The sequence below is a fragment of the Asparagus officinalis genome, chromosome 5 (assembly GCF_001876935.1).
Source record: "Asparagus officinalis chromosome 5, Aspof.V1, whole genome shotgun sequence".
NCBI classification, from domain to species: Eukaryota; Viridiplantae; Streptophyta; class Magnoliopsida; order Asparagales; family Asparagaceae; genus Asparagus; species Asparagus officinalis.
The window spans coordinates 501,445-519,882 of NC_033798.1; the positions used below are offsets into that span (position 1 = coordinate 501,445).

The 18,438-nt window shown below is 33.5% G+C and overlaps 1 protein-coding gene across 2 annotated transcripts; it reads left to right on the forward strand.

The window, feature by feature from the left end:
* On the forward strand, window positions 7-17,362 carry LOC109843247 (light-inducible protein CPRF2-like). 2 transcript variants are annotated; one of them, XM_020412175.1, is made up of 5 exons: window positions 7-348; window positions 10,690-10,783; window positions 13,196-13,394; window positions 16,926-17,001; window positions 17,083-17,362. In XM_020412175.1, exons 1-5 carry the CDS (start codon window positions 34-36, stop codon window positions 17,227-17,229), a joined length of 831 nt encoding a protein of 276 aa, XP_020267764.1. In that variant the 5' UTR covers window positions 7-33; the 3' UTR covers window positions 17,230-17,362. The 2 variants fall into 2 exon arrangements, with proteins under 2 accessions (XP_020267764.1, XP_020267765.1); XM_020412176.1 differs by having other exon boundaries at window positions 13,226-13,394.

Below are 18,438 nucleotides of genomic sequence, written 5' to 3' on the forward strand. Positions count from 1 at the left end.
GTCGCTGCCGGCAGCGGCGGAGGAGAGCGGAACATGATGAATCGGAGCCCCTCAGAGTGGTTCTTCCAGAAGTTTCTAGAAGAGGAGGCAGTAAGATCAAATTTGAATCCTAATCCGAGTCCTAACCCTAATATTGCTTGTGCATCGTCTGCTGTGTCCTCGAATTTGTCGTCTAGTAGGAGAGATGGAGGAGACGATGAGGTTGTTGAGATCAAGAAGCCTCTGATCGCAGCCGTTGGTTCAGTGCCGTCGTCTTCTGATCCTACGGCTGATGTTGATCCTGGGGAATATGCGGCGATGCTGAAGCAGAAGCTGGATATGTATTGCCATGCTGTCGCAATTGCTCGGGTAAATTTTAATCTTAATTCTTTTTTTTTCCATTTGAGATTTGTGTTCTGCTAATGTGATACTTTAGTTTTGAGAGAGTTGTTCAAGTTTTATTGTCTGAAGAGAAAGAACAATTGACATTTAATTGTTCTCTTATGCCTGGTAAACAGCTATGCTTCTATGACTCGTTTAATGAGAAGGGTGAAATGGAAAATTAAAAATTTTAGTTTAGTTCAAGGTTTTTATTCATAGAAGCCACCTTTGAAATATGGGTGATTACACTAAACCCCAATAAACTTTAGCGTTTTGCTGTAAGTCGCTAATAACTTTCAAAATCACAATATACCCCCAAGACTTTCGTGTTTTGCAGTAAACTCCCAATAACTTTCATAATCACACTAATCACACTAACTTTTGTAATTGTAGAAAACCCCCAATAATTTTCTGCGTTTTGCATATAACCCCTGTAAATTAAAACAAAACAAAAAACAGAAAAGGCATTTTGAAGGACAAGTTCAACAAAAAAAGGTTTTTCCTCGAAACCACCTTACATTTAGGGTTAATTTACATAAACCACCTTATATTTCCAATTTATACCTAAACCCTCTACTAAGTTAGTTTTTCTTCCAATCAATCACCTTACTCTACTTTGCTGCTAAAATTTTCATGAAATTCCAACAATATACTCACTTAATCTTACATGGAAAGCTTGAAGTAAATCAACAAGGAGGTCACATGCTTTACACGTGAGATCAAGTGAGGGTATTGTCAGAATTTCAGGAAAATTTTAGCAGCAAAGTGGGTTCAGGTGGTTGATTGGAAGAAAAACTAACTTTGTAGATAGTTTAGGTATAAATTGGAAATATAAGGTGGTTTATGTAGATTGACCCTAAATATAAGCTGGTTTCTAGAAAAAACCCCCAAAAAAAGTGTTCGGTAACCTAGCCTAGGTGAGCAAGAGGAGAACAAATAACAAAAGATGAGAGATTTTTGCTTCATAAAGTAATTTTTTTAAAATAATTTAAGGGGGGTATTTTGGTCTTTTTAGGTCACAAGAGTTGCAGGTGCCATGTTAGATTTAATAGTGTGAACTTTGGGGATTTTTTGTAAAGGTTATAGGGGGTTTAGTGCAATTTTTTAACTTATTGGAGTTTACCGCAAAATACTAAAAGTTCTTGGGGTTTAGTGTGATTTTGAAAGTTATTGAGAGTTTATTGCAAAATATTAAAAGTTTTTGGGGGTTTAGTTTAATTTATCCTTAAAATATAGTGACAACACAGACATCACGTTTAAAGTTTAATTAATACAAAAGCCATCTTTAAAGGGGCCTTAATGGCAATCAACCACCTTGACATATTTGCAAGTGAAATTTGATTGAAGTTACCGAAACACCCTTAAAATGTGCCAGGCACTAGATTGGTTGAGTAGACATGTTCTGCTTCTGTCGTGTGTTTATTCATAAGGGTGTTTTTTGGGATCGACATCTAATTAGAAAATAGGTCAAAGTGGTTGATGCTATCAGAATCCCTTTTGACATGGTGGAGGGTAGGGTGAGGTGAGGTGTAGTGGCGGATTTAGGATTTTTGAAAACGAGTGTCACCATATAGTTAGTAATTACAAAATATACAATTGTCTAGGTGAGTTTTCATATTTTGGAAAAAGTACGTAATTGCTTCATTGAATTACTATCAAGTACATAATTGCACTTTAATAACTCCTACCAATAGGGTATATATTAGAAAGGGATAGTATTTAAGTCCCACCTATTTTAGACTTCTCTGTGGAAATAAGTATAGCATAATAAATGTTACATTGTGTAGCATTTCTGCTTGATTATGTTAATTAGGACTTGAACCAGCGTCGTTTGATGCCGCATGATTACACATACTATTACATGAGAAGGATAGTTTCCCCTTGTATATATGAATTGCAAAAGTGGTGCCATGTGACACCACTCCATCCGAGCTAGATCCTCCCTTGATAAGGTGAGGGGAGGAAGCTTTTAATGGAGAGTTCTTGGAGGGGGAGGTAGAGTAAGGTGAGGTGAGGAACAACTTTAAATTAACTAGAAATGAAAAGAGTGAAGAATACTTCCAAGTTGGAGGTATAAAAGAGAAGAAAATAAACTACAAAGTGGTTTTTGGATATGTCCTTCTCTATCCTCTTCATGCTGCCTACCAAACCATGCCTTAGAAGGTGGTTTTTGGATCAATTGAACTTGAAATATGCTTTTTGTATTATCACCCTTATTTAAAGGTGGTCGATGTAAAAAAGTTACGGTGATAAGTGTGTCGTAGCTTTCAACATTGTTTATGAGTGACTAGAGGGTGTATTTTACAATTTATATATATATATTTCCTCTTTTATTCAAGTGTTGCTTTTTGAATGAACTAGGATTTATGCATGTGCAATGCACGTGATTAAATATTATGATTAAATATTTTTGACTTATTTCTTTACTAAAATTTATTTCTCAGTTCCACTTTGATTGTTTTTCTTACTTATGTTTTCAAACTTTACTATTGTGATTATTTTTTTAATGTTTGTTTGAATGGGCTACACCAACTTTAAAATTTTTATGTAATAATTGAATTGACAAGAAATAACTATAATCTAAACCTAATTTGAATTTTCGTGTTATTTAGATCGGCATGAAACCAAGCTTGATTTAAGAAGGTATAACGTTGTAAAAGTAAAAAACACTTGAAAAGATAATGTTATAAAAGAAGAATGAATAATTAAAGCCAATAAGACAAGATGATTAATTAAAAGTGAGCTAGAATGAAACTAAAGAGAATATAAATTTTGTTGTTAATCACTGATAGACTTCAGAAAAAAATCATAAAATAAAGATTAATGCTAACTCTATTACACTTTTATATGATAAAATCATCCACATAACCATATTAAAAAAATTAAAAGAGTTCATGAAAATCACTTCTAAAGATTCCTGATTTTACTTAAAAAATTAAGCTATTTTTAAAAATATTAAATAATTTAAATTTGTGTTGTATTTATAAAGAGCCTTGATGGAGATGCTTTTGTTTTACCAGCTTGTTTTGAATGAGTCACGCATATTAGCTTTAAAGTGTAATATTTTTTCTTTATCGTGTTATATGGATGTTTGCTTGGTTTGCTTATCTATCTCTTATTTCTTTAATAAGTTGATATATTATTAACACAATTTACGATAACATGCATATCTTTCATACAAATTTGAGACAGATATAAGATTAATTTTATATTTATTGGCCTTTAATAAGAATTTTAGTTGTACAATATGTTACCTTCATATTTAAAGATCTTGAAATCTGACAGTACTATTACATGCTTATCTTTGACAGTGTTCTTAAAAATTAATCTTTCATTGGTAGTCATATCCCCAAATAAGGATACTTGTAGAGTCGTGCCACTATATAGAGAAAAGAAAATATCAATTTTAATTTTTTTACTTATACTATGGTAACTAAGTATCATGTGCATATTTTTTATCTATTATAATAATTTTCAAATCTTATCTATTTTATTACATCTCGCAATATAGTTGATCATTGGCTTCACTTTAGTTTCTATTGCAAGATTATTTATATGAAATTTTATATTAAGTTTATGATTCCTTCAGTATTTTTAGAATAAAATATGAAAATTTATAAGTACTTACTAATTTTTCTTGTACTTTTCATGAATAATGTTTTTTTTAATTAGGACATAATTGTTCAATATGTTCTTCAAGGAGAACTCGGTTAGTGCTTCTTTGCTCGATATGCTTTTTATCAATGTCAATTCAGGTGATTCATGAATGTTTCTGAATTTTAAGTTTATTTCCTTCACTTCTCCATTTAAAATGAAAACTACTTAGTTTTTTTAAAGGATATCTCTGAACTTTCTGATAGTTTCTCCATACATAACTCTTTGTATTTTTTTACTTTATAAATAAATATTATCAACATTAGAGATAAATAATTATACATTATAATCAGTTAATGCTAACCTATTATATCTTAATATAATAATATCAAACATTTCCTCTTTTTTGTCAAATTTTAGCCTTTTTGTGATTTAAACTTTTGAGGGTGTGTTTTGTAATTTTTAAACTTTGATAGTATTTTATGAAAATTTTAAATTTTAAGTTGGGCGCTTATAATTTTCATGTTTCATGTATTGGTGATAAGTTTTAAATGTTAGAATATTTCTCGTAACTCTGAAAATTTGAAGGTATTTTTATAATTACTAAAATTTTGGGTTGTTTTAAATTTTTAGCAATCTGCTGATAATTTCTAAATTTGATGTGTACCAGTTATAAGTTTTAAAATTTTAGAATTTTTTAATAATTTTTTTCTTTTGAGAGAGTTTTTGTAATTTTTGTACATTTGAGGTTATTTTTTTACTAAATTTAAATTTCTATGTGCCTAATGGTAATTCCGAGAATCCATCTATGTTGTTTCTAAGTTTTGAAATCTCTGAATTTTAGAAATTTTTTTTGTAATTTAAACATGGCTAAATAGCACTTATATACCCTATTGTTTTGCTCTTGTAGTAGTTATATACCCTAAGTTACAAAATATAGCAAAAAATACCCTGAGTTGGTAACTATTTAAATTTAGCTAACGGTGTTAAAAAATACATGAAAGGACAATAATACACCTCCTTAAGAATTAACCCCCCCAACATAGTAAAAACTCTTATTTTCTACTGTTACCCATATTAAAGAGGAAGAAGAAGTTGGAGGCCACGAAAAGAAGATGATGATGATGAAAATAATCTAATTTGCGGGTGGGGAGGGGGGTGGGGGATAGATGATACAGTAAATAATACAATAAATAAGGGTAAGAAGTATTCAAGTTGGTCATAGGTCCAGTACGTGAAAATATTCCAGAGAATATTCTCATAGCTGGTTAACAAAAGGTACCAACTTGTAAATTTTTGCCAACCCAAGGTATTTTTTTTGCTATATTTTGTAACTTAGGGTATATAACTACTTCAAGAGCAAAACACATAGGGTATATAAATATAATTTAGCCTTTAAACTTTTGAGTTTGTTTCTATAATTTTTAAAATATTAAGGGTGTTAATTACAAGTTTTAAATTTTTAGATATCATGTTTGTTTTTAAGTTTTAAAAAGTCAAGGTGTTTTGTGTAATTTTAAACTTTTAAGGCTATTATATACAATTTTTGAAACTTTTGGGTTTTTATAATGCTTCATGTATTATAATATGTTATCTACGTATAATTTCTTAATCTTATTTCTTCTATATTTTTGAGTTATAGGTAGTTCATATGGAGTTAATATAGGATATAATTAGTATTTGGATAGATTAAGATTTAAGTGAAATATTCAAAATAACTTTTTTTTAATTGTTGACCTATAGATAGTTCACGTGGAATTAGATAAGATATGATTAAAATTAGAATATATCAATGTAATATTGAAAAAAACTAAGGGTAATACTGACCATAGAAAGATTTTTCCGAACTCGTGCTTTTAAAGGGAGTATGATAAATCATTGAAAATATGCTTACAAAAAAACTCTATAAAACTAAAAGCATAATCTAATTAGGAATTAAAAAATCAGAATATCAAACTGTAGGAAATCTCGGATGAATTATTATAGGAGGATTTTTAGGGATATTTTTAGAAAAGGAAATTAAGGGTGATAATCGGGTCCTAAAGTTTAGGAGATTGGTTGCATATTCTTTCCTAATTTTATGTAACAGAAAGTGTATATATATGTGATATAGAATAGCTTGTAAACACACAAAAAAAATCATAATAAAACTTTTATTTTTCTGATTTCCTTCATTGTGATATTTGTGAGTATGCAAAACACACTTGTGTACCCTTTCCCAATCAGTAATAACAAATCTTCATTTCCCTTCTTTTTGGTTCATAGTGACATTTAGGGACCATCCACTACACCAAATAACTTAGGTATAGGTGATTTGTGAGTTTTATTGATGACCGTACATGAGTCTCCTGGATATATTTACTCAAAAACAAATCTAATGTAAACCTTATTTTCCCCAACTTTCATGCAGTGATTCAAAACCCGTTTGGTACAAAAATAAAGAATATTTTCTCAGACAATGTCCGTGATTATTTTAACTAATTTTTGACTCCCTATTTTCAAAAGGAAGAGATTATACATGAATTATCTTGCATTACCACTCCACAACAAAATGGAGTGGCAAAGAGAAAAAACCGACATCTTCTTGACTGCACTAGAGCCTTATTATTCCAACAGAATGTACCAAAATCTTTTTGGGAAGAAGTTGTACTCACTTCAACGTATGTCATAAACAAAATCCCATCTAGAGTCTTAGGATTTAAAAGTCCATTAGAAATCTTGTCCCAATTCTATCTTGACATTTGAAAGTCCTTCAATCTTACTCCTCGGGTATTCTGATGCACGTCTTTTGTTCATGTTCATGGTCATAACAGAGGGAAACTAGATTCTAGAGCTATTAAGTGTGTCTTCGTAATATACTCATCCACTCAAAAGGATTATAAGTTCTATCATCCTCCCACTAAGAATCTCTTTGTCTCGGCCGATGTTACTTTTGTTGAACATAAAACATATTTCTTTACTCCTTTTCTTCAGGGGGAGTTACCTATACTTGAAGATAAGGAGTCAAGTCTGTCATTACTGGAAATACGTTCACCCAAGTCACACAGATCACAAAAAGAGCCTCCAGCGTCAAGTATCTCCTTCAAACTTACCGTCTAAATAGCCATAAGTAGAAAACCAAGATGTAGATGGGAAAATCTTTGATCATTTCCGGTTTGATCAGGTGTATGCAAGGAAAAGAGATCATATTATGACTACAAGACAGGAACAATTCACTAAATCGAGTCCTGGAAATGAGGTAACAACCTGTGACCCGAATCTAACTATACCACAGGTAGACTCTCTTTCCAACTATGATCGACCTAACTTTGAATCCTCTAACCTTGACCTGGATCTGCCTATAGCCTTGAGAAAACAACCCCAAGAATGCACTAAAAGACCATTATATCCTCTGACTCACTTTGTAACTTTTCAGAAATTCTCTCTAAGCCATCAAAGTTTTCTCTCAACCTTGAACACAATTCCTATTCCTAACTCATTATCTAAATCATTATCAAAGAAAGAATGGAGACTTGCTATGGAGGCAGAAATGGATGCATTACAAAAGAATGAAACTTGGGAATTGGTTGATTTACCTAAAGGTATGAGACTAGTGGGCTATAAGTGGTTGTTTGCAGTAAAATTTAAGGCGGATGGATCCCTAGAACGCTATAAGGCAAGGCTGGTTGCGAAGGGATATACTCAAACATATGGGGTGGATTACCAAGAAACATTTGCTCTAATAGCAAAGATGAACACGGTGAGAATATTGTTGTCCTTGGCTGTCAACTTTGATTGGGAATTACAGCAGTATGATGTGAAGAATGTCTTCCTTCATGGAAGGCTAGAAGAGGAGATTTATATGAGTATTCCACCAGGGTTTAGTGGAGCTGATGATCACAAGGTTTGTCGGTTAAAAAAGGCATTATATGGGTTGAAACAACCCCCTCATGCTTGGTTTGGACGGTTTGCCAAGGTGATGCTGGCTAATGGATACAAACAAAGTCAATGAGATCATACACTCTTCATCAAGCATTCGACCTTAGGGGGAGTCACGATATTAATCGTGTATGTGGACGACATTATAGTGACAGGGAATGATAAGGTAGAAAAGAAAGTCTTGAAGGAGTGTCTAGCCAAGGAATTTGAAATAAAGGATCTAGGAAGATTTAAGTATTTCCTTGGGATTAAAGTAGCTCGGTCTAGACAGGGAATTTTCATCTCTTAACAAAAATATGTTACAGATTTACTTAAAGAGACCGGAATGATAGCTAGCAAACCGATTGGAACTCCTATTGAACAAAATCAAATACTAGGTGAAGCTCCTGGAGATAAGACAATAAATAGAGAGATGTATCAATGTCTTGTTGGGAAACTCATTTACCTGGCCCATACTCGGCCAGACATATCCTATTCGGTTAGTGTCATTAGTCAGTTTATACAGGATCCTAGAGAGGTTCATCTATAGACTGCATATCGAGTCCTTCATTACTTAAAAGCACATCCTAGCAAATGAAGTCTATTCAAGAAAGCATCAAACATTGACCTAGCAGTATACACAGATGCTGACTTTGCGTGATCATCGGTTGACAGGCGATCAACTACTGGCCATTGTACATTCCTTGGAGGAAACTTAATTTCCTGGATAAGCAAGAAACAGAGCATAGTAGCAAGGTTGAGTGCAGAAGCTAAGTTCAGAGCTATGGCAACATGAGTGTGTGAACTAATGTGGGTCAAGACTATTCTAGAAGATCTGAAGATTCAATGGAGCAGACCTATGAGACTATATTATGATAATAAGTCAGCTATGAACATTGCCCATAATTTTGTGCAGCATGACCGAACGAAGCACATCGAGATAGACAAACATTTTATTAAAGAAAAGTTAGATTGTGGCCTGATTTGTACACTATATGGACGTCAGCTAGCAGATGTGATGATAAAAGGTTATGTAATAATATGTTTTATGAGAGCATTAGCAAGTTGGGAATGGTGGACTTAAATTCACCAGCTTGAGGGGGAGTGTAGGAAATCTCGGATGAATTATTATAGGAGGATGTTTAGGGATGTTTTTAGAAAAGGAAATTAGGGGTGATAACCGGGTCCTAAAGTTTAGGAGATTGGTTGCAGATTCTTTCCTAATTTTATGTAACAGAAAGTGTATATATATGTGATATAGAATAGCTTGTAAACACAAAAAAAATTCATAATAAAATTTTTATTTTTCTGATTTCCTTCACTAACCTATGTTATTGAAAACAAAATTCATGAATCCACAACTCCAGTTTGATGTGGATTCCAACAATATTTGGGTTATGCCTTTCAATGCTAAAGCTGAATGTCACTTCTGTGAGTTACAAGCCACTTTCTCAATCTCAAATTGTAATTGAATGAAGAAGCTAATAAATATACAGAGGATTTATTATATATCGCAAGTCAGTAACTTGCCATGGCTAACCAAAACTGAGCTCTTGCCAAACATCCTACTTCAAAAAATTAAGGAAAAAATAACTTATCATAGAATTTTGGTCAATTAGTTTAGGTTCTGTAAACAGCTAATGTCCTAATGGTCCATTCTAAATTCCATCGTGTACCGTTATAGCGCAAAGAGTTCATCCATCGATTTTAGTTAATGAGATTAAAGACGGATATGACATACAAATCTAACAAGTCAATGCAGTATGGTATATGTATATCTATCAAGTATCAGGTTTATATCCTATTTAGTGTATCAGCTTCTTTAGGCAATTTTATGGAAAATTGTGGTTTTAGTTGTACTTGTGGCATAATATATTGTAAAGGTCTGTTCCAACAACCCAAAAAGAGACAATCCCATCTTTATAAGAAAAGTGTCTTGAAAGAAAAGAGCTTTGCAGAAATTTTTTGAGGGAAAAAAATAGAACCGTAGGGTTTGGTTGCAAAGATTTTTCCCAACATATAACATCTATTTGACTTCAAATACAATAATTTCTATAAAATTTTCAGAGCAGAATTAGATTTGATGAGTTCAAGTTCCAAAATGCACAGTTTTCACTTATGAACATTCTGTTCATCAAGTGGCAAAGTTATTACAACTTTCATTTCAACATTTATTTTTATAAACGTCTTGCATTCAGATTCTAGTATACAGTTCTTCATTTTTGAACTTTTATTAATATACTACTGCTATGGTCCATTTGTGCACATATATTAACCTCTTTTAATAGTTCAAGGTCATTCTTCCCAATATTCAGTATCTAAAATGATTATTCTTTTTTAAGTGTTGACATGCAATTCTTCTAATAAAAGATATATATAAATGAATAAGGGGAAAAGGAAATAAACAAGAGAAGATGAAAAAAAGGGATAGTGATAGAGTTTAATCACAAAATTTTTCTGTGGGATGTGAATATATTTGCTCTTTTACTTCTCTAGCTTTTCCTTTGCACAAGGATTTTAAATTTTCCTAAAAAACTCATGGTGTTCTAGGATGGATCCATATAGTCTAAATTTGCAGTTTTCTTCATTCTAAACTGTTAGTATAAACTTTAGCAGTTAAATATCTTCTCCAGATTATAACTATTTTGGTTGATCTCTTCCTAGTTTGTCATGTTTGGTGCTCTTTGCCTAGCTTTCTGTTTAAGCAATTTAAATAGAGTTTGAAGATAATTTCTTGTCACACATGCAACTGAATGTATGTGTCACCACCATACAAGTAATCAGCAATTCCTACCACATTACATCAAGTATTCTCCTAACAATTTTATTTTCCAACAGGGTACAGGCATAACACCCCAGGATTCTTCCTTAGCTGATTCCAAGTCTCCAGCTTCAGACTCCTCACAGCTGGAACCTCAAGCTCTTGTTAATGGTATGTAGAACTGGAATGGTTTATGTTACTTAGAAGTTAGAAGTAGGGCCATTGGTTTTGTAAATCATGAGTTGTTCATTACTGCTAGTCTTTGGTTGTTCCTTTTGAAGGATGCAAATACTATAATCTTGCTGGAAAATATGTAAATCTATTCAGATAGAGAGTTTGACGGATCAACCATGTGCCTGCCACCTAGGTGTTCAGCAAAGTTAATCCGGATGGAAAGAAGTAACTAAGCATAAAGAGACGAATGGGGACAGAAATTAGTGTTCATACTGGTTTGTAAAAAAGAAGAATGTTCCTGTGAACTGAATGAAGAAAGGATTTTTTTTTTTTGGTTTTCACTAGGATACTAGAAGGTATCCAGAGAGTGGGGGATAAGGGGTGGGTGAAGGCATTTCTCCCTAGTAATAGTTTGCTTGAGTTTGGATCAGTATCTGCAATTTGGGTGCTTTAAGGGATTTTCCCTTATATATTAATGAGTGATGTGTGGTGGAGAGAAGACAACACGCCTGATGAATAGGTGGGTGCTCTTAGAGGCCATCCTCGTTAGAAAAGAAAGAAAGAAAAGTTATTAGAAAGCTATCATAAAATTGAAGTGAGTAAACTAAACTAATGTACATATTTATCCAGTTCATTTTAGTTTGAATCATGTGCTCAAATATTCTGTAGCAATTTTTTGGATAGCGATTGAAGATGAAAATAGTTAGAACAATCATGATAATTGACATATGAAAAGATATTCTTGATTAGCTAGAATATATAATCTCATTTGGTGGTCATTGGAATCTGTGAACCAAACAACTTTAAAAGTTAGTGTCTTGACATTCTTGTTTTTTGGAATGATAATTCATCTTCATAGTTAATGAGAAAAATTAACATTCTTGCTCCTTTTGTTTTTGGCAGCTGGTGATTTTTTTTATGTTATCTTTTTTTGACATGTATTCTTTGATTAATTTTACAACTATTACATTTTCATTTTGGAGCATACCACTAGCATGTAACATATGTTGATCTATCATTGTCCAAGCCCATTAATCACCACCTCCATAATTGACAAGACCAATAAATAATAAGACCAGCCTTAAACTTCGCAAGACAGGGTTGCCTCTATTGTTAAAAGCCTAAATCAGGTCGAAATATTAGGCCCCAAACAATTTGAGAGTGGTGCATTCTCAGTGACTGACCGAGCCCCCAACTGATTGTCGTCCCTACATATGAGACTATTGTGTTCCTGCTCAAGTAGGGATCCTGTCTTATCTTAGAACCAGGCTTGCCTTTAAGCTGACCTGACCCTTTTCTAGTGGAAGCTTGCTGGATAGGTGTCTTTTATCTCTTGGAAGAGTTCTGGACAGCAATGGCGCCTATAAAAGGTTGGTTTGTTATCAATGTTTGTATGATATAGAAACTACTCTGTGGTTATTGGGTTACAGGGGTATTTCGGTATTATGCAGTTTTAGCACCGAACTAGATAAGAGCTATGTAAGGGTATGAGGTAAAGGAAGAACATTGTCCAACTCCCATAAAAAGATAAAAAGTTGCTTGAGTGACCAAATACACCAAATTGTTTGAGTAAAACACCAAATTGTTTGAGTAAAACAACTAGGACTGCTCCATACATGTTATTGTCAATAGATAATAGTTATCTGAGCAAATGGGTGGCAATTTAAGGCCAGAGAGTCCAGTGTGGCCTCTTCAAGTTAAGACGGGTATAACCGTCATTTGCTGAGGTTAGTGCGATAACCACTTTTATTCTAAGAGGCATATTATGTATAGTTGAGTGCTTTATTCTTCTATCGGACGTTGCTAGGATTATTTGCCCAAGTTGGCCCTCCAATATGTCAGACATGGAAAATTGTTTATGTCATGCTTAGAGCAGACAGATTGTGTTATGCTTTTCTATAGAGAGAGGGGTTGAACGATGGATTTCTGAGCTTCTTCTTTCTGTGGTCACCTCTTTTCTATTTGGGCCTTTGGAGGGCCTCCCCTCTCGTCTTAGAATATTCTTGCTTTCTAGAAGCAAAGTATCCAATGGGGCTTGATACCCATGACTTGTTCGGAGCTGAGGTAAATTTTGTAGCCTGTATATTTAATTTTTGTAGTTGTTCACTTTATCCCATGTCTTCATGCAATCATTATCTAGTGTGATTTTGGTCAATTTTGACAGTTTAAGCTTCTGCATAGCACTAGTTTTTAGAGTTATGTTACTGTAGATGTAGAAACCAAACACGTTTTTCCCTGCAACTTGTTACATTATATTTCACTTCCTTCACCAAATGTTAGATCATATGCTTATTTTGAAATTTGGACATCAGTATATGGTTATTACTCAATATATATGGTTGCTAGTATATTTCTAGCATGAATTGAGATAACTTTATTCGCTTTGCTTTTTTTCCTATATATGACCAGGAAATGGTTCTAAGTTTCAAACTAAGACAGGTGGTGGATCAAATGGAGTTTCAGCCTTACCCATTGTGCAGAATTCAGGAACACAGGGCAGGCCAGCTACCAGTGGTTCTTCAAGGGAGCAAACTGATGATGAGGACCTTGAAGGAGAAACTGAAATGACTGATAACATGGACCCTGCGGATGCAAAACGTGTAAGGAGGTAAATGTGACATTTAGTGATTGAGCTGATAATATTTTCTCCCTTTTATCGTTAAGGTTCTGGGAGACTTGCTATTCATTGCTTTCTTTTCAATAGATTTGAAAATGGTTCCTTACTGCACTTATTAGACTGAAAAGAATTTTTATACTCTGGTTATAAAATCTCCTAATAGGCTAATGCATTATATCATATATTGTTTCTTTGATTTTGACTAGAGTTGACAATGGAGCCAATAATACGATCCAAATCTGATCGACATTTTTGGGTTTGAACCCATGAAATATATCTCACAGGTTATGGTTTTGGATATGAATCCTGGAAATAGATCCACATTCTTAATAAAAATCTATGATGAATTCTTAACAATCCATATTCAGTACTCAATAAGTATTTATATGGATTAATCAAGGATTTAGATATTGGGGAAATATCGAACAACCAAAATCCATATCAGATTGCGAATATTGGGGATATGTAATAAATACCAGAGTGTCGTATTGAATAATGTGCAATGTTCTTAAACCTAGTTATCTTTTTCCCCCCGAAACACATGTACAAAAGTTTTACTTGCTCATTTTTAAACATGACCGATGTTGCAAAATATTAGTAAAAAGTAACATAATAAGTGAGAAAAACTTGTAAATTTCTATTTCCTTATTAGTAGAAGTTGATAGCGAAAATGTCATCCTTGGCCAATTCCTTCTGTTAGAACTTGAGAGTTTCTTACCTCATGCTACGCAACGATTCATTCTTTTTTCAGTGTAACTTTAATCATCTGGTGCTAACTGAATTAGATGTAAATACATTTATCTTACTAAATTCTAACTTTGATCAATTTAATAATTAACTTTAGCTTTTCTTTCGCTGTCGGAGAAATGAAACATAAATATCCAATTCTGGATGGTAACTACTCAATTCTCATATATGAAAGCTATATTGAATCTTTAAACAAGTCTTCTCTCACATGAAAAAACTTGCAATCTTTGGGATGGCAGAAATATTCAACATTAGATAAACTGAAGTCATGATCCAATGACTTGGTTGTTTTGGATCTTCAAACAAATTCAAGAATTTTTAGCAGGTTCACATCTTCAAGTGGATCCTACAAATATATATTTATAATTGGACCTTGAAGGAGCCAATCTGAATTCAATCCATTATCACCCCTAACTGGATGCCAATGCAAATGTTGCGAATCAGTAAGTTTGTCTGGTCAGGCAGGTATTAGCTTTGTGGAAAGTATTTTTTGTAAGCAAGCATAAAGCTATCAACATGCTCCTATGCTAGCCAAAATATTCATTGGTCGTATTACTTAATTGATTACTTCTTAGTCACTTTCACATTGTTCTCTCAGTTTTCTCCTTGCTAATCAAAATTTCAAATTCATTTACTGTCAGTTCTAATATTCTAAGATAAATTCTAGATATAGAAAGATTATGCTTCAAACTCTTTTTCTGTTGCAAATGATCATATTCTATTCCTTTATTTGAAACTCCATTTGACTAGAAAAATCAACAAAAAAAGTCTGTTTTTCAAACTTCTTCCCTGCTTAAAGTTGTTCTTGACATTTTTATGTTATTCAAAAGAAGTTGAAGTCATTTGAATATTTTACACTGCGTTTGTTAAGTTTCTATTTCTAGATGTGCTTAATCATATATCTTTGTAAGAAATCCATTTATCCATTAGACAAGCTGAAACCTGTGTTGCACGGAAATGGGTGCGCGTGTGGACAAGGATACCGACACAGGACACGTCAAATTTGTGAAAGACGGGACAGGGGGACATAGATATGTGTGCCCGCGCGCGTGTGCATATGTGAGGGATATTTACATTAGATCAAATATTGATATAAAATACCTATAACATTTTGTATGTTTGTTTTATTATCTATAACAATTAAGAATCAGATTAAATCAAAATAAGAAATAAGGTTTTACAACAAAAAATCAGTTTTGATCGCATGGGATGCAATGGGTATTTTTCAAATTGTTAGGTAATGAGTTTCATTTTTCGGTTTCAAAAACCTATTGGTTTTGAGCTCGAAATACCAAAAAAAAACTAGTTTAGAGTTATACGTAATGGGGAAACCAGGTTTTGCTTTGAATTTTGAACCATAGTCTCCATCGCGTGTCCATGACGAATCTGTGTCCGACATGGGTACAGCACCCAAATCGAAGTGTCCTTGTAAACAAGCTAAATTAGACATTGACATGTGCATATGTAAAAATAAACAAACAATCAACTTATACAAATTAACGTTAGTATAATTTTTTCTTTCAATTATATCACTTTCTAGTTCTGTTTCCCATCTATCTTTTTAATACATTTTATACTTAAACTAGCATCCTGGGTTTTCAACCATTTATACTTAAACTAGCATCCTGGGTTTTCAACCATTTATACTTAAACTAGCATCCTGGGTTTTCATCCTCAGATATACGAGGCCTTGCTACTGCCATGGGGCTGATTGAGGCTCAGAGGAACCAATTAACAATTCATTGAACTTCATTTGAGTTTATTCTCATTCTTCCATGTTTAAATGAGCGGGCATTTTTTTGTTTATGAAGCAAAAATTGGAAAATTGCAACATAAATATCAATGTGTGTCAAAAAGCAGAAGAATAGGAAAATATTTTGAAGCTTTTAAAGATCATTAAAACATGAAACATTTTGCTTCCATGAGCATAAGGAAAGTCCAGTTAAATATGACAGGCAACTAAAACTTTTTCCAAGTGACTAGGGATGTTATGTAGGTTAGGTTGAACCTAAACCCGCCTACGTGTACTTTTTGCTTGAGTTTAGTTCGTTTTTAACTCACCCAGTTAGCATTTTGTTATTCCAAATAGCTTAACACTTGATAAGGTGCACTGTAGTATTCTGATCTTCCATTACACCATTCCGCAGAACTTATAAATCTTCTAGTAATTACAAGGGGCACTAAAGCATCTCTAAGTTTACGTGCCATTATAAAAGATAGAAATAATGCATTGTTGAGGCTTTAGAAATGCGCCCAACCTTGCATCCTGAGGGATTACCTTTATATTGGGTGTTACATGAACTTAGAAAAAGTGATTGACCTCTTTTAGAGTGCAAAAGAGAAATCTCCTGATAAGATGTGCTTCCTCTAGATAGCAAGTGGATATTCATTGATTTCGGCTTTTGAGTCATAACTCGTCCAACCTGCCCAAAAAGATCCCTTATATGAGCTTTTGCCCAAAGTTCTGCATCCCAGTGCAAAAAGTGGGGGGTTTGGTTTTCCCTCTTGGGAAAACCAAAAGAAATCAAGTGCGTATGAATCCAAACCAAACTGATTTTCTTTTGTTGATTAGTTCTGCTTTAAAAAAACTGTTAGGCACATATATTCTGATGTACATATGCTCGTACTTTATATTTTTATTGATGTACATATGCGTATAATCGATAGATACTACATTGATTGATACAATATTACCCTTCTATTATTTGTTACAATTACCACATTAAAGCATATATTAGGTGACTATGGTATTATGGACCTTTTTTCTCCCAACAGGATGCTCTCAAATCGAGAGTCAGCAAGACGCTCTCGAAGGAGAAAGCAAGCACATTTAAGTGAACTTGAGGCACAGGTCTGACCTTGTGGTGACCATTGATATTGAGATAGATGAATTATATATTACTGAATGTCCTTAAATTCCATTTGATGCAAGGTGTCACAACTAAGAGTGGAGAACTCAGCTTTGTTGAAGCGCCTTACTGACATAAACCAGAAGTACAATGAAGCTTCTGTAGACAATAGGATACTGAAAGCAGATGTCGAGACTTTGAGGGCTAAGGTAAGTTGTTATGTTACCTAGGCGAGCATGTAAATTTTAACGCTGCAGTGTAAAAATGAGATATCATGGTTAATATCTGCATCTGTTTCCTTAGATGATGAAAGTGTTTTCCTTTGTATATATACTACGGTGATAATTAATCAGTATTAAACAACTGGTATTGTTATTTCCCAAGGCCGGGCTGGAGAAATCATGGAATTATGAGATGATTTCACATAATTTTTTAACCCTTTTGAAAGTCATTTACCACTTATTTACTTCAATATATTTTAAACGCCCTTTTATCATTGTTCATGTGTACTGATGGTTGTCTTACTTGAATATATTCTGCTTTCATTTACAGTTTTTATTTTACAAAAATCTGCAAGTCATTGGATTTTTGTTTCTATTTTATTTGTGACTATATATCTTTACATTTTGCCTTGTTAATTTTCAAATTATAACTCTTCCTTAACATCATAGATTTTGACTAGACATCCTTACAAACCGTTAACAAGCAGAATTGTTTCACCACTTCTTTCGTCACGCTTTTTTGTTGTCGTTGTACGACTAATTTCTGGGCATCCTCCCTTTTCATGATTTTGCCATCTCTAACCTTATAGCTCTCTTGGTATTGCGAATACACAAAGAAAAGTTATATACAGCTAGTTATAATTAGGACATGTTGTGTTAAAAGTTTTAAGTGCCGTGTGGGCAAGAGGTAATAGGAATTTTGAGAGAGAGAAATTGAATCAGGAAAAAAGCATCTTTCTTCATTAACCTCTTAGGCTTATATAATGTGTTACATTTTACATCCAAGCCCTTATCTTTCTATAAACTACATATTTCAACACTCCCCCTCAAGATGGGCAAAAGATATCCATCAAGCCCATCTTGTCACATAACCTAGCTAGATCTATTGAGCTAAGTCCTTTGGTGAGGCAATCAGCTACTTGATCTTTAGTAGCTACATGACTTAGCTCCAATAGCCCACTATTCAGCTTTTCTTTTATGAAGAACCTATCAATCTCCACGTGCTTGGTTCTGTCATGCTGCACCGGATTGTTGGCAATGCTGATTGCGGACTTGTTGTCACACCACAACTTCATTTGAGCCCCTTGGTCCATCTTGAGCTCTCCCAATAGAGTCTTCAACCATAACATCTCGGCAACTCCTAAGGCCATGGCCCTATACTCTGCTTCTGCCGTAGATCTCGCAACAACAGACTGCTTCTTGCTCTTCCAAGAGACC